Source organism: Lynx rufus, unplaced genomic scaffold (assembly GCF_022079265.1).
Source record: "Lynx rufus isolate CCGP_SWC_20201006 ecotype Redwood Valley unplaced genomic scaffold, mLynRuf1.p SCAF_24, whole genome shotgun sequence".
In the NCBI taxonomy this organism is placed as follows: domain Eukaryota; kingdom Metazoa; phylum Chordata; class Mammalia; order Carnivora; family Felidae; genus Lynx; species Lynx rufus.
The window spans coordinates 5469954-5486476 of NW_025814839.1; the positions used below are offsets into that span (position 1 = coordinate 5469954).

The following is a 16523-nucleotide window of genomic DNA, read 5'->3' on the forward strand; positions in this document are numbered from 1 at the left end:
GTAGTGGGCGGAGGGGTCTGCCTCGCCTCTTTTGGGGGCTTTGTGCCGACACAGGCGGGACAGTGGAGGCTGGAAGCAATCCAGTGTTCTGGGCAGGTTTACTTAAACTGAGCGCTATTTTAGTCGCAGTCTGGCCCCCGGGGAAGAATTGTGGGGCCCGGGGGCTGCTGGTATGCTGTTCTTCCAGCCCTTCCTTGGTATTCCGTCCCCTGTAAGATACATGTGTGCCCCTCCTGGCTGGAAATCGGGGGATGGGCCTATGTCCTGGGCGGGCTTGGGGTGGGGTCCCCACTCTCCCCTGAATCTCACAGCCCCTGCTGTTTGCTCGGCTGGGTGGGACTCTGCGGAGGGAACCGCATCGTGTCCTGAGGGGCTCAAGCTTCACCCTGACCTTGGGGATTCAATGCATTGCCTGAGGCTGCTGCCGGAGGCGCAGGGATGCCCGTGAGCAGCGCGGGTGCCCCTCTCGGACCTCGGGGAGCCCTGGCAGGCCTTCCTCGGTCTGTTTTCGTTCGCTGGCTTCCGCCCACGCTTTCCTCGGAAGACGGGTGTCGTGGTTTGAGTGACCTTCTCTTCAAGTCCGCCCCTTCCCCTACCCCGGAGATGGGTGTCCAGTCGGTGTAGCTTTGCCCACCCCCACCGGTAGGGGGCTCGCTGCTCTGCTCCCAGCGGTTCTGTGCTAAGTCATTCGGCTCCGGGCCTCGTCCGCCTCTCCGGCTGGTTCCGCCTCCAGTGGAGGCAGCCCTTGCCCCAGCTCTGGTTCAGCGCCCTTCCTTGCTTCCTGCTCGCTGTCTCCGGGCGCGCGAGGCCAGCTGCGCGCAGGGTCCTGGCCTCCGTGTCCTCGGGGTCCCGAGGTTACAGGGGTGAGGGTGCAGGGAGCTCGCTGTTGAGAGCCCGGGCCGCGAGCGGGCGGGTGGGGTGGGGGAGGGGAGGGAGGCCGACTGCGATGGAGGAGGAGCCCAAAGGACCCTCAGTCCATAAATATATTGTTTTCTTTTTCAACGAAAAAGTCTGCAATTAGAAAAACGACTGAGGGCGGGGCTGGGCGGGGCTTGGGGGGGGAGGGCAGCTGGTTCTCAGTTCTGGCCCCTGGCCCCGACCATGGCCCCCTCCAGGGAGGGGGCCCACCCCGCCCTGGGGACCTGGTAGGGGACACGCGGGCAGCCGTCGCCTAGCAGGGGTGGCCAGGATAGTCGCGCAGAGACGCGACTCGCTGGCGGCCGGCCCGCCCCCCACCTTGGGGCTTCGGCCCCTCGGCCCAGAAGGAACCGAAGGAACCGCAGGCTCACCGGCAGACGCAAGAATAATATTTACAGTGAGACGCTGGATAAAACTCCAGCTCCCCCGGGGGTACCTGCCCCCCACCCCCGCCCCGGGTAGGGGAGGCCGGCGGCGGAGAAAGGCCCTCACTCGGGCAGCCCGTTCTTCATGCCCAGCTGTTCCTTGAGGGCCCGCAGCTGGCCCAGACTGATGTTGCTGCCGCCACAGACGATGACCACGAGGGAGGACAGCGGGGCACGGAGCTTCCCCTCCGCTTGAAGCTTCTGAACCACGCGGCTGTACACGGCGGCCAGGGCCGCCCCGCAGGCGGGCTCCACCAGGATCTTCTCGTCATCTGCCAGAGGAGGGGGTGATGAGGGTGGGGCCTGGCTTCCGCGGGGGGGCAAGGGGACTGTTGGGTCCCTGGGAAAGACTCGGGGCTAGGAGTCTGGGCACCGAACCTCCCATCGCTGTCCTAGTTGACCTTCGGAGCCCTGAGGCAGGGCTAGGTTTCACCCGGAGCGCTCCCGCCGATGCAGGTTAACTGCCCGAGCACTGTGTTGAGAAGGCTTGGGCCGTCGCTTGAGCAAGACCGCCATGGTTGATTAGCCAAACTGCCGGCTGGTACAGGAGGATTAAGTGCTCCCTTTCGTGTGTGTGTGTGTGTGTGTGTGTGTGTGGTCCCTGTCCTAGGCTGAACCCAGAAAGAGTCCAACCGCATCACAGACCCACTTCTGAAGCCAACCCTGGGGTTGGCTTTCCTTTTTCACCCTGGCTACCAGGAAGCTCCCTGCTATCATGGTTATCAGTCCTCTTCACTTGTGGCTTTGGCCTTTCTATTTATACCACTGCCTTGTATTATCTTTCATTAACGGGAAGTTCTAGCAAGGGGTGGGAGACAGAACTGTGAGGAAAATTTGTCGTGAATGCGATCTGTTAGGACACCAGTTAGTCCCTGAGCCGGCAGGGCTTGGAAGGACTTGGCACATACCCACAAACTTCTCAATGGCGGCCACAGCCTCCTGGTCCGAGATCACCTCAGAGAAAATGGGGTGTTCCTGAAACAGCTTCAGGGCCTGAGCCCCCACGGTCTTCACGCACAGGGCCTTGGCCACGCTGGGAGAGGTGGCGATGGAGAAGAAGGCCGGAACGGGGGAAAACAGGAGGGAGGAAGGCGGCAGAGATCGGGACGAGGGGGGATTGAAAGAGAAAAATGGATTTGAGAGGGAGGAGCGAAGTGGGGTCCACGGGCAGGGGCGCGGGGCATGCCCTCTGTGGCTGTAAAGCACTGAAAGGCCCCGGAGGCTCCCCGCCAGAGTGAGGTCTCCTCATAAGACGCGGAGGCGTGAGTGGGGTAAATAGCCTATCCTGATCCACGCGGACGGAAAAGCCCCCTTGCGGTTCCCTGAAAGGACGCCACCTGCTCGACCCTCCCTCAGCCGGGCACCACTCTGCCCGTCCAAGTCCCGCCCTGTCCTTCAAGGCTCAGGATGAAGGCCACCTCCTCCAAGGAGTCCCCCAGGGACTCCAGTGCCTGTGTCTCCGGACGGAACTCTCGAACGGTCGGTCCTCCCCCGTACACAGACAGAGCGACCCCTTCTCGAGGGAGTGTGAGGTACCACCCGTTTTGTGCGCATTTTTAAATCCTCACGGCTGTGTTTGCCGTTCCACTGGTTCGATTCCGTGGAAGAGGAAACCCAGGCAGAGAGCACGCGGGTCACTGGCCCACGGTTATGTGTTCAGGGAGTGGTGGTGGGACCTGCACGCGTAATCGGTGCCTTGTCTTTCTCCCCGCCCTCCCTGGAGTCATCGCCGGCCTTATTCCCAGCTCACGTCTCCCATGAGCACCTGCAGCCTGAACCACCTGAGCCCGGAGCCCTGGCACGTGACTCGTGGTAGGCGCTCCGCCAGGATCAGAGGCCAACATGGTGGCTGCTGGGTACCAGGCTCAGGAATCCACAAGGAGGTCTCACCTGGACTCAGTCTTCCCTATCCGAGGTAGGGACCTGTCTACCCAGTATCTATTCTAGCTGCACACGTGGAGACCCGATAGGAAGACATTTCCCAGCCTCCCCTGCAGTAGTTGTGGCCATGTGACTAAATGCTGGCCAGTGAGAGGTCAGTGGAAGTGCTGTGTCTTTAAAGGCAGGGGGCATGGCTCTTTCTGGCCAGATGGACCGTGGGTGTGACAGTTGGCACTTAGGCAGCCCTTTTGGGCCGTAAGGCTACATGATGAGGATGATGGAGAACAAACTCGAGGAACCCGGACCCCTGGCTTCAGGGAGCTCCCTGCCCCGAGACTGTGTACCTCTAGACATTTTTTTCACTTTATAGAGAGGAAGTAAAGCTCCATCTTGTTTCAGTCACTGTTACTTGGGCCTCCTGTGTAACGTGCCAAACCTAATCCTAATTACATACCATCTGTCAAAGGTTCGGGGCTGGAATATGAACTCCTTAGGAGCAGGGGCTGTGTTTGTTCACCACCCTGTCCCCGGGATCAGCAATGCTTGCACCTGTTAGGGGCTCAGGAAATGGTTGGCAGATTAACGAGGGGTGTAAAACCCTGTGGCAGGGGCCTCGGTCAGTGATTAACAGTGAACTCTTCACGTGAGGAAATGTGACGTTCACCCTACAGAGTCACACAGACCTGGGCTCGGTCCCAGCAGACCCACTCTCTGGCCGTGTGACTCTGGGCAAGTGGAAAGCCTCAGTTTCCTCGTCTGTAAAATGGGACGGGTCGCGGGGCTCTGCCTCGCAGCGGGCCCCGAGGTGGGCTTCCCAAGGCCTGCTGAACATCCGCCGGAGGGGGCCCCCTGCTCACCTGGTAACCTGGGGCAGGGAGACGAGCTTGCCCGCGGTGGTGGCGGCGTGGAAGCTGTGGGCTCCGGCGGTCTCCATGGCGATGACGGGCACGTCCCCCCAGCCCACCTTCTGCAGCCCCTGGACCACCCCGCACAGCAGGCCCCCGCCACCCACCGACAGCGCGATGGCCCCCGGCTTTGCACTCAGCGTCTCCTTCAGTTCTTCCACGATGGAAGTGTGGCCTTCCCTGGAGAGTTAGGGACCGGGGGGGGGGGGCGGGTCAGGGCTGGGCTCCCTGGAGACCCCACGGGGGCTGGGGGCGATCCTGGAGACGCTCGTCCTCAACCCAGGCGGCTGACGGCTTTGGGCCAGTCGCCTCCTCCCCACCTCCACCCGGGTTTCCGGCTGCCCGCATCAGTCACCTGCCCACGAGAGCCCTCTGTCGCCCCCTGCACCGGGTGCCTTGGGGCTCCACATACCAGATGAGGGGGTCGTCAAAGGGAGGAATGTAGACCCAGCCTGGGTTGTTCTTTGCCAGGGCCTTGGCCAGCTCAAAGGCCTCATCCAACATCTGCAAGACCACAGGGGAGGCTGGAGAGGGTGAGGGGCTGGGGGGACCCTGTCCTGCCACCAGGTGCCGCCCCCCATGGTCCCTGCCCTGGGTTGGTGCCCTGGGGAGGTTGGAGAGGGTGAGGGGCTGGGGGGACCCTGCCCTGCCACCAGGTGCCCCCCTCCCCATGGTCCCTGCCCCGGGTTGGTGCTCTGGGGAGGTTGGAGAGGGTGAGGGGCTGGGGGGACCCTGCCCTGCCACCAGGTGCCCCCCCGCCCCGTGGTCCCTGCCCCCGGGTTGGTGCTCACCTCACCCACCACCTTGACCACGGCGCCCTCATTCTTGAGCCGCTCGATGGTGAGGGCAGGTGTGGTGCTGGGCACGACGATGGTGGCAGGGATGCCCAGCTTCCTGGCGGCATAGGCGGCTGCCATGCCTGCGTTGCCCGCTGCCGGGGATGGGGTGGAGAGTGTCAGTGAAGGATGGCCTGGGAGCCCAGCTGGGACTGTCGTCCCCAGCCTCGGGGCTCCGAACACCCCCCCCAGGTGACTTCCCGCCTCCCCCCCTGGAATTCCGAACGGGGGCTGCCGTGGGCGTTTGTAATGGCTCGTCGCTGGGGAAACCAGGGCCCAGAGAGGTAGAGCGCCCGGCCCTGGGACACACAGGAGGAGGCACGCCGCCACTGACCCGAGGAGCAGACGAAATGTTCACAGCCTTGCTCAGCCCACTGTGGAGACAAGGGGGGAGGGTCAGGCCCACGTCCCAGGCTTTCCCCGGGCTCTCCCCTCCCCTAGGGAATAGGACTTCGTATTGCCCTTGCCTCTCCGCGGACATCGCCTCTCCCCAAAGGGCCTGGCTCAGGGAAGGGTGCGGGGGAAAGGCAAGCAAATGACGGCTCTGGGACGAGTCCACGGGCAGACCCTCCCGCGCGGGCACCGCCTCTTTGGGGGGAGTGCTAACCGCGGACGCGTCGTGGGACTGGCCCCCTCCCTCAGACGACGCGGAGCCCATCCCGTACCATCCTGCAGAGATGTCCGATGCCCCGGATCTTGAAGGAGCCTGAAGGTTGGACGCTGTCCATCTTGAGATAGACGCTGGTGCCCGCCACTTTGGACAGGGACATGCTGTCACGGACGGGGGTCCGCACGTGCAGGGGCTCTCCAGACGTCATTGCTGGGAGGCGGGAAGGAAACCCAGATGGTGGGGAGAGCCGGCCCCGGGGCCCTCGGTGCGCCTGCCAGCGGGCCCTGCCCTCCCCTCCCATGAGGCCGAGGGAAACGCCCACATGAGAAGCATCCCGGACGCCTGGATTTCCATCTCAACTGAGCCACCTACTCACCAGGTGACATCAGACGAGCGATGCCCCCTCAGCTCCAGCTGCCTCGTCTGTAAAACGGGGGGGAAGCCCCCCTCCCCCCCCCCCACCAGGGCACACTGTGCTGGGAAGCTGTGAACTCGGAAATAGCATTGGGACCTGGCACCTGTCAAGGGGCGTGACTCAGATGGTTTCGCAGGGGCGGATGCAGAGCGAGCTGCGAGACGGTTACGTGCTAAAAAGGGGGCAGGACGGCGGGTATGTATAGTCTGTGTGAGGACATGGGGACACACACACACACACACACACACAATCCATAGGCTTCTGCGGGCATAGAACATTGCAGGAAACACACAAGAAACTCGCTAGGGTGAGAAACGCTCTCTGGGGAGAGTGGGCACTTGGCGTCCCCTTTCGTGCTATTTAACTATTTTGCTACGAAGAGGTATTGCCTCTTTATTTAAACACGTGTACTTTTTTATACTAACCTTTGGAAAGCCCTGTACCCAACCAGGGAAAGCTTATTATTATTATTATTATTTTATAATAGTTACTATATTGTTTATTAATTGCTTATGAAGCGATTACCATGTGCCAGGCACTATTTTAAACTTGACAGATATATATAGTTTAAGTTTACCTATTTATTTTGAGAGAGAGAGAGAACATGAGCAGGAGAGGGGCAGAGAGAGAGAAGGAGCGAGAGAATCCCAAGCAGGCTCTGGGCTGTCAGCCCAGAGCCCGATGCGGGGCTCAGTCTCATGAGCGGTGAGATCATGACCTGAGCCAAAATCAAGAGTCAGACGCTTAACCGACTGAGCCATCCGGGCGCCCCTAAGCTTTACCAATATCAATTCACTTATTCCTTTGACCAATCCTGGGAGGTGCCATCATTATCCCATTCTCCTGATGAGGACAAAGGCTCGGATTGTGTTTCCCAGGATGGATGGCCCCTGCAAGCCCTTCCCATCCCTTCAAGATGTGACACAGATGCTTTTCTCAGTGAGAGGCGGGCTCTGTGTTTCCTCCCCTTGAGCCCTGGAGGAGGGGGGTGGTCTGTGGCCGCAGTTGGAAAAGACACGATGCGATTTCCAAGCGGTGGTGTGCTTGTAAACGTTCAGCAATGGACTCTCCCGAGACAAAGCCCCGATTTGTAGCGGGCGCACTTCTGTTCTGTACGTAACCTTCTCCAAGGCCACTCTCGAGCTACCAACATGACGTCATTGCCTGTGGAGCTGGGAAGAGACGGCACAATCTGCTGGCTCCAGTGCAGCCCTGCTCCCCAGGCCAAGTCACAGAAGGGGACACAGCCTCCGCCTGGCCGTCTCTCTGCGGCAGCCCCCCTCTCGAAACCCAGCTGCCAGGATGGGAGTAAGCCCAGGCCGCATGCAGAGGCCACATGTAGGTGCCCTACCTGACAGCTGATGGCCAGACATGGCGGGGTGACCTTGAGATGTCACCCTGCAGCCATCTGAGAGACCCCAGTGCGAACTGCCCCGATAAGCCCCAGGGCCATGACAGACAACAATACGATGACCGCTGTTGACCTTGGGGCGGTTGGTCACACGGCAACAGGGACCGGAATATTAATGTGACTTGCCCAAGGCCACACAGCTAGTTAGTGGGGGAGGCAGGACTGGATGAGACACTCTAGCACCGGGCTGCAGGCTGTGGGCGCGGCTCAGGGCTCCCCTTCTGCACGGGCTCTGGGTGATCGAGAAGCTGAAGTGGCCCAGAGTCTGGCCACCACACACGTCCCTTCTCCTCCTGGAGTCTCCCCAACTCGGGCTGAGCCAGAACTGATCAGCGGGTGGTTGCGTGGGGAGCCTGTCTGGCCGTCCCCATGTCCTTCTCCGTCCCACACAAGGCTGGCTGCCCCTCCCCACCCACCCCTGCCCCATTTCCAGTGACCCACCCGGTGCAGCCCGCTCTGGCCACGGCCTCCAGCTCAGGCCTCTGGCTCCCAGAGAGGGCCATATATGCCCGGCTCAGAAGAAAAGCGAGGGATGGGGTTCCTGACCACCTCCCCAGCCTTAGCTCCCCCACATACGGACAGCTGATGTCTGTGTGAATTAACTAACATCCAGGGCCTGGGAGCGGGAGGCCCTGAACGGATACCACTTCTCCCCTAGGTCTCCTGAACAAAAGCTGGAGACTAGATGCACCCCATTACAGAAGCGTCCCCATATCTATTTGATTATTACCCTCCTGGAGGTTATTCCTGAAACAACGGCACCCCCCCTTCTGGCTGACGGGACCCCGTGTGCGTGTCGCCAAGCTCTGGCCTCAGGGAGCTCTCCGGGTTGGCAGTGGGGGGCATACTCCCAAGACTGCTTTCGGGCGGATTTGGGAAGCCTCTGCCCCCACCTGGGTCTGGTTGCACCACGGATGCCTTCAGATGAGGGGCAGGGACCCCCTATGGGCACTGCTCCCTCCAGCACAACATCCTGGGGGGGGTGCAAACACGGAGGAGGGAGGGGGCTGGAAGCTGCTGTCTATGTGTCCCCTCTCGCTCAGAAGTCACCCCCCCTCGGGGCGCCTGGGCGGCTCAGTCGGCTGAGCATCACGACTTCGGCTCAGGTCATGATCTCCCAGTTCGTGGGTTCAAGCCCTGCATCGGGCTCTGTGCTGACAGCTCAGAGCCTGGACCCTGCTTCGGATTCTGTGTCTCCCTCTCTCTCTGCCACTAATCCACTCGCATTCCGTCTCTCAAAAATAAATAAACATTAAGAAGAAGGAGAAGAAGTCACTACCCCTCTCATAGCAAGAGCTCAATAAAAACGAACTCTCATTTTGAGTGCACTATCTCACCCTTCCCACTGCCTGATGAGGAAGGGTCCATCATGACCCCCATTTTAGAGAAGAGACCACTGAGGCCCAGAGCTAGATGCCAACGCAGCCGGTCTGGCTTCAGAGCATGGGTTTTTACGCTCCACGGACTCTACCTCCTCGCCTTGGCCTGGAACCTGCCCCCTCGCTGGGCCGCAGGCACTCCAGTCTGGGGTGGGGCTGAGGAGGGGTACTTACCTGGCCAAGGCGGCTGGACAGAGCGAGCAAGCCGGGAAGGGACGGCCAGGAGGTGATCTAGATGGATGACAGATGGAGGGTAGCGGGGCAGGTGGAGGGTCTCCCGATTTGTCCCAGGGACTACCGGTCTGGGCCTTCGGTCCCAGGCTTTATTCCCCGGGCGCCTCCCGGCAGCCAATGGAGCCCCGGGGCTGGCCACGCCCCCCGCCAGGCCCCGCCCCTGGCCGCTGGCCCGGGGGCTTCCGGGAGGGGAGGGGGAAGCTGGCCGGGCTTGTCCTGCCTGCGGCTCCCTCGGGTCTCTGTCCTCGGTGGCCACCTCCCTTCCCCACCCCCACCCTCCCCCAGGGCCTGCGGGAGGATGGCGTGAGACGGTGCACTTAGTCGCTAGCAGGTGCTCGGCCCCTAGTGGGCCCCCAGGGGAAAGTGGGTACTGTCACTACCCTCATTTGACGACAAGGGAAGCGGAGACCCACGTGGTGACAGAGATGAGCCGGCCCCGGACCCCAGTGGGCTGCAGTGTGAGCACAGGTCTCCGTTGCCTTCCTCTGGCGCTCTCGGTGACGCTTTCGTCTCGAAGGGGCAGATGGCCTTCTGGGGACCACCCTGGCGGGTCGGGGTTCAAGTCCTGGCTCTGCCGGTTACTAGCTGTGTTGTCCCGGGCAGGTCCGTTTGCCTCCTGGAGCCTCCCTCTGCTCATCCGGAAGATGGGGGGGGGGGGTGAAAATGGAACCTCCCTCCGCGGATTAGATGACCCAATAACGTGTGGACCTGCTCACTCCCTGCCCCCTGCCGAGCCTCCTGTCTGTCTGTCTCTGGCCGTGGGCAGGGGTCCGTAAGCCCCCAGGGGTGCTGCGCGCACACACGTCCGGCTCGTCTTTTCCGGCCCCTTCAACAAAGCCCTCTTGTCCCGCTGGCCAGGACGAGAATAGCAATGAGACGGAGGGCCGCGAGGGCACAGACAGCCCGCCCAGCCGTCCCTCTCACGGGGTGCAGCAGGACTGAAGACGCGTGGGCATCGCGAAGCTCCCACGCGGTAGGCACAGCCTCCCTGTGTGCATCTGAGCGTATACAGCCGGCACTCACGACGCCCAAGCCGCTGCCTGCGGCCGATCCCGTTCCGAGTGTGGCCGTGTGGGGTCTCGCTTAACTCTGGAACCGCCAGGCGAGTGGGCGTGTTGAGCCCCCTGTCGCAGGTGAGCAGACAGGCTCAGGAAGTCGGAGTTCTCGGCAGACGCAGGACTGGGGGGTGGGGGCGGGCGGCCGGGAGCTGCCGGGGGTGGGGCAAGTCGAGTCTGTCTTTCCTGAGACTTCTGCCCGTTGTTTCATTCGCTTCAGCAAGAATGTGTCACTGCTGTGATTTGAAAACCACCCCGTTAAGACAGCCAACCGTGTGAGCGCCCGAAAGAGGACCAAAGGCCACACGTACACCCCCGTTGTGGACACCCGCCACTTGCTCCCCTGTGCCCCCTCCCTGGAAGGTCTTGGGGGAGGAGGGGCAGCCGTCCCTGTGCAGAGCTCAGCGGGATCAGTTCGGGCCTGTGACTCTCCCGTCCCGAGGTGTGGCAGCTTTCATACAGCAAGTGAGTCACTTTTCTGACGGGCCCAGGTTCAAATCCAACTTTGGTCATCGACTTGCTGTGTGACCTTGGACGAGTTACTTAACCTCTCTGTGCCTCAGTTGTTGTTTTTTAACTGATAATAGTGTCCGCTTTGTAGATTTGTTACGAGGATTGAAACCGAACTGGCGTAAAGTTATAAGGATAGTGTTTGGCGAGTGGTGGACCCTTGAGAGGTGATGGTCATCCTTATTTTCTGGTACCCAAGAAGGCGTTTGAGTTCTTAGCTCTGGCTGATGGGGAACAAGGGCTCTTCTCTTCCATCTAGTCCTCCTTTGAAAGGGCTTCAGAAGTAGGGGCAGAAAGTGCAACTCACCCTCTCCCATTTAGCAGATGGGCAAACTGAGGCCTGGATCTATCCAACGTCGGAAGGCCAGGGGGCAGCGCAGTCCCGGTCCCGGGAGGAGGGATGGGAGTCTGGCTGGGGAACCTTGGGCAAGCTGCCTCCCTCTCCTGGGCCTGCTGCTTCCATTACATCACACCTTTTCCAGAAGCGTCCCCGAGGATGGCCAAATCAGCGTGTCCTTGGCCGCGGGAGTTCTGACGATTGTTTTCACAGCTCAGAGAGGAACGGACAGCTCCCCTCTCTGTTTGCCCGCCCTGGCTGGAGCCGCCGGCCCTGGAGTCCGCTGATTGGTTAAGGTCTCTGGCTCCGTCAGACCTGGGTTGAAACTGACACCCGGGTGTGACCTCAGAGAAGTCGCTTAACTTCCCTGAGCCTCAGTTTCTTGCCCCCAGAAATGGGGATGATGATACCTCCCGGGTCTGGGTATTGCAGCCTAGGGCCGGGCACAGAGTAAGGGGTCCGAAAATGGTAGCTGCCGTTCTGATCGTCTTCGATCTCATTATCGTAATCCAGGACCTTCCCACACTTGCTGGGCCCCTGGCCCTGAATCTCCCTTCCTCGTTCATGTTCCCTCCCCAGCCAGTCGTGGGTTAGTGCCTCTCTGGGATTCTGCAGCCTGGCGGCCCCTGGAGTCTCTCCCTGGGAGCTCATAAGCAGCCTTAGGGCAGGTTTGTACGGACCCCTTCCCCGTTGGATTCCCCTCTCTATCCTCTATCCGCTCAACATCCTGTTGGGCACAGGACGGCCCCCCACCAAAGAAACACAAAGGGTCATCTGGCCCCAAATATCAGTAGTGCCAAGGTTAAGGAAACCTGCGTAAGGTAATATGGAATGAGACCCATACCTCCCTCATTCTACCTTCTCTACGTCTATTAATATGACCAGGAGAAATGAATTAATCCCACCCGGGTGACATGTGCTTTATCTAAAAAGCTGTTGTTCTGTATCCAACTGCTTCCCAATCGACCTCCAGAGAAGTTAAACGATTTTTTTTTTCTTGGTGAAATTAACCCAATCAGATAAGGCCTATCTTGTTTTGGACGTGATGCACTTAACCTCTGTGATTTCTACTGTGGGGCTTGGCATTCAGTCCTCTTCATGTTCATTCGCCTGGCTTCAGTCCATCATTTGATTCGATTGAGACTTTGTGACCCCTCCTTCGGTCATTGGACAGAGCCGTCTGTAGGGACGCCTCCCGGCTTTGCGTCATCCGAAAATGTGACAACAGTCTCTTGGTGGGCCTTTGTGGCTAAAACTGGCCACGGCCAAGGTCAGGACCCCAGGGCCACGCTGGGCCTCCCCCTTGGGCTTATCATCACCCATCAATCAACATGTGATGGGTGGAGTTGGCTAGGTCCAGGTGGCCTCTGAGGGATTTTGTCCAAAGTTCATAGAAAAATCAAGATATTTGCAGCAGGATTAAATCTCAGACCACACACTCCATGTGCAACAAATGGAGACTTCTTTATTTTCCCCTAACCCTGCTTAATTTTTTAATTATTTTTTTAATGTTTATTTTATTTATTTTTGAGAGAGAGAGAGACAGAGACAGAGTGCGAGCGGGGAAGGGGCAGAGAGAGAGGGAGACACAGAATCTGAAGCAGGCTCCAGGCTCTGAGCTGTCAGCACAGAGTCCGACGCGGGGCTCGAACCCACAAACCGTGAGATCATGACCTGGGCCCAAGTCGGACGCTTAACCGACGGAGCCACCCAGGCGCCCCCAAGGCTAATTTTTATTTATTTCACGCAGATAATTAGCTGGAGGCAGTGAGGGGTTTCTCCTGCTCACCAGAGACGGCAGGGACATTCAGGGGCCAAGGCGGTCCAAGGTGGGGTGCCGGGTGGTTCTCAGCTGTCTGCCCCCTGACCCCAGCTCGCCTGGGGGCCCTTCCTCCTTCCCAGCCACGTGGGCCCTTGTCCTATAATCTGGGGCCCGTGGCAACTGTTCCAGAGAATGCTTGGAAACTCAAGGTGTCTTCCCCGAGTTGTGGCCACTGCCACAAACCCTCTCTCTTATTTCGTTGTTCCCTCCTTTCCCAGAGGCAAAGAGCACCCCCTGCTTGTAGGACGCCCCCCCTCCGCCTCCCCCGGCAGTGGAGCTGGGGAGTAGGTTCCTTCCAACTCTCAACTTTGTGGGACATTCGTGAGCCAAGCTTTGGTAGCTTGAAACTGTCCACCGAGGGAGTGGTGACACCACGGACATCAGCCGATGCCGTCAATCAGGACTCTCCTTCCCTTGCTTGCTTGCTTGCTTTCTCCATGTGTCTTTGTCTCTGTCTCTCTCTCCTCCCCAGGGAGGGAAGTAACGGGGAGGGAGTGATAAGTTCATAAGCTCAAAAGATTATTCCTCCCTCACACACGCCTCACCGCATGCATTTTCCCGGCCACGCAGACAAATAACCGGCAAAAACTGTGCTGACGATCCCGGATAGCTCCCGTTCGCTGCCCCTTCTTTCTCTGAGGCTTGCAACCCATCTCTTTTCCAGCTTCTTCTCTGTCATCCGCTAGCTTCTCGACATCTCTGTCCCAGGGTTGGGCCTGTTTCTGTCTTCGCTGTGAAACACAGGACTTCTGTGACAGAAGCTCTATGTTAACGGGAGTAAAAACAGCCCCATTATGTAAGCCCTCTCGGAGGAGAAGCTTTCTGCACAGAATCTGCTTGTAAGGGGTATTGTTTATTTCCCGCTACTTTTGTAGGTCTGGGGGTAGGGGCTTTGAAAAGCCCCTTTTTAAATTTTAGAACAGGCTTAGACGGACCGAAAAGGAACTCTAAAACTGCGTAGATAGTGCAGGGACTTCCCGGATACCCGGCTTCCAGTGTCCCCTGTTATTAACGACTTACATTACTGTGGTACATGTGTCACAGTGACGGATCCAGGACGGGCGCGTGGGGGGCTCAGTCGGCTGGGCGTCCGACTTCGGCTCGAGTCATGATCTCGCGGTCCGTGAGTTCGAGCCCCGCATCGGGCTCTGGGCTGACAGCTCGGAGCCTGGAGCCTGCTTCGGATTCTGTGTCTCCCTCTCTCTCTGACCCTCCCCTGTTCATGCTCTGTCTCTCTCTGTCTCATAAATAAAAATGTTAAAAAAAATTTAAAAAAAATTAAAAAAAAAAACAATTATTGATCTGATATTGATACCCTGTTACTCCCTGAAGTCTGTGCTCTATTCAGACCTCCTGGTTCTTCCCTAACGTCCTTCCTTTGCCCCGCAGTCCCATCCAGGGGCGTGCGCTACGTTTTGTCCTTGTCTCCTTAAGTCCCTCTTGGCTGTGACATTCCCCAGACTTTTCCTTGCTTTCCATGCCCTTGGCAGTTTCAGATCGTACCGGCCGTGGATTTTGTGTTGTGTTTTGTTTTGTTCTCATGAGTAGGATGGGGTTCGGGGATCCGGGGAGGAAGACCGTGGAGGTGATGCGGTCCTCTCAGCGTTCTCGCATCACGAGAAGGCCCTGTCAAGTACGGACGTGACTTATCACTGCTGATACTAACCTTCACTGCCCGGTTGAACTGGTCTTTGTCAGGTGTCTTCGTGTAAAGTTCCCTCTTTTTTCCGGGTGTGGGGCTTTTTTTTTTTTTTCTTTTAGGAGAGTCAGAGAGCGAATGGGAGAGGGAGAGAGAAAATCTTAGGCAGGCTCCGTGCCCAGTGCAGGGCCTGACACCGGGCTCGATCCCACGACCCTGGGATCGTGACCTGAGCCGAAGTCAAGAGCTGGGCGCTCACCAACTGAGCCACCCAGGCGCCCCAGGTGTGGGATTTTTAAAAGTTGTGTCCATCTGAAAAAAAGAAAAAAGTTGCATCCATCTGTATGCCACACAGACCGAGTGTTTGTTTTGGGGACTTACATCCCTGTTGGGTCGTTGTCTTTCTGTCTGCGGGCCACTCAAATCTGTCTGGCTTGGGGCGAGGGCATCGTTACGCAAAGCCTAAGGATTTCCCGATGCTCCTTGCGTTCCTGGTGACAGTGATATGTCTCATGTTGGGTCCGCACTGTCTCTTAGATTCTTCAGAATTTTGCTGCCCAATCCAGTCGCCGGTGGCCACTCGCAGTATTTAGGTTTAATGAAGATCGAACAAGACTTACAGTCCAGTTCCCGAGTTGTGCAGACACATCTCACGCGGGCAGCAGCCGTAGGTGGTGATGAGGGGCTAACACATTGGACAGCGCAGGTGACGGGACATTTCCATCCCCGGTTTCATTACGGCCCCCGTGTCTCCTCACCCCTCTCCTCCCTCGTCCCCAGTTCCCAGGTCCCCCAAGGACAACCAACGTGATCGGCGTTGTTCTCCACGAGCCTACAGGTATTTACGCAACCGCAGGCTGGTATATGACGCACTTTGGGTCACGGTTCTTCGTAAAAAGAAAAGAAGCTCTTATCCACCGTACGTATATATGTTCTCCTCTTCTCACTTACAATGCGTTGTGACTGTCTCTTTGGGCCAATAGAGTTGCAGCTAATTTATTCTCTGCGATGACTGCATAAAATTGCGTGCTGAGAGTATTCTTTGTTTGCTGTTCCGAACAGGATTCTAAGAAACCTTCTCATACTCATATCCCTACCCTGTGGCACTTTTCACTTTGGAGAGTAAACCTCTTAAATTAATGTGTCTTGGTCAAGGGAATGGGTATGGATTAAATTGTAATCGGTATCGACAGATCTATTTTCCGAAAGGCTGTAGCAATTTCTGGTCGCCCCAGCCACGTACGAGAGAGCCCATTTTCCCTCATGCTCACCAGCCCTGGTTGTTGTCGTTTTCATGCTTTTGAAGAGTTTTTGCCAACCCCATTGGTTTTTTTTCCCCCCTAAGTTTATTTTTGAGAGAGAGGGGGAGGGAGGGAGAGAGGGAGTGTGGGAAAGGGTCAGAGCGAGAGGGAGAGAGAGGGAATCCCAAGCAGGCTCCACGCTGCTAGCCTAAGCCAGTCAGGACCCCCCCCCCCAAAAAGCTTTTTTTAATGGCATTTTATTGTTGCTCCGATTTTCATCCCTAACACTTTATGGCATCTATGTACTGATATGTCGACCCTAAGCCCCTTGAGGGCCAGGAATGTATATTTGTTTTCATGTTTTCATCTCTCCTTCCCTAGGGTCTAGGTTTTGGTTTGGGGTGATGTTTGCTGAATGCCTAAAGGAAAGGCTTCATTCTGAAAGTCTGGCAAGAATTTCCCTTGGTCTTGCTTGAGGGCAGATGTTAAGCTGTTTGCTCCCCCCCGCCCCCCCGCTGGCTTCAGCTTCTCCATCCAGAAAGGGGTTGGATTAGGCCCACATAGATTGTTCCAGCTCAGACATGATGGCTGTGGGTTTGTAAGTCTCTGAGGACAAGAGCATCCGGGTTGGATGTGGGCTCCCTTGAAGACTGGTCCTGTGGCCTGTTTGCTGGGCAACTTGGGCCAAATCGCTCGGCCTTTCTGTGCCCTCTGCTTCTCCCTTGATAACTGACTCCTTCTTTTCAAGGGCGAGAGAGAGAGGGAGAGTTCCGGTGTGCAAGGGTCTCAAACTCAGAGATCTCAGGGGCCGGGCGGGGGCCTGTTGGGTGTTGAGGATGCCACAGGGAGGGGTGGGGACGGTGGCAGGTGGAGAGCCACCTATACTGTGTTAGAGGACATGGTGG

At 58.2% G+C, this 16523-nt stretch overlaps 1 protein-coding gene across 1 annotated transcript; it reads right to left on the minus strand.

Annotated features, from left to right (window-relative positions):
* Positions 1-1219: 1219 nt before the first annotated feature.
* SDS (serine dehydratase) lies at positions 1220-5783 on the minus strand. Its single transcript, XM_047088471.1, has 7 exons — positions 5631-5783; positions 5300-5339; positions 4921-5060; positions 4542-4633; positions 4082-4309; positions 2252-2376; positions 1220-1615 (listed from the first exon to the last, which is right to left on the minus strand). The coding sequence occupies exons 1-7, from the start codon at positions 5781-5783 to the stop codon at positions 1407-1409; spliced, it is 987 nt and encodes a 328-aa protein (XP_046944427.1). The 3' UTR covers positions 1220-1406.
* Positions 5784-16523: the final 10740 nt, after the last annotated feature.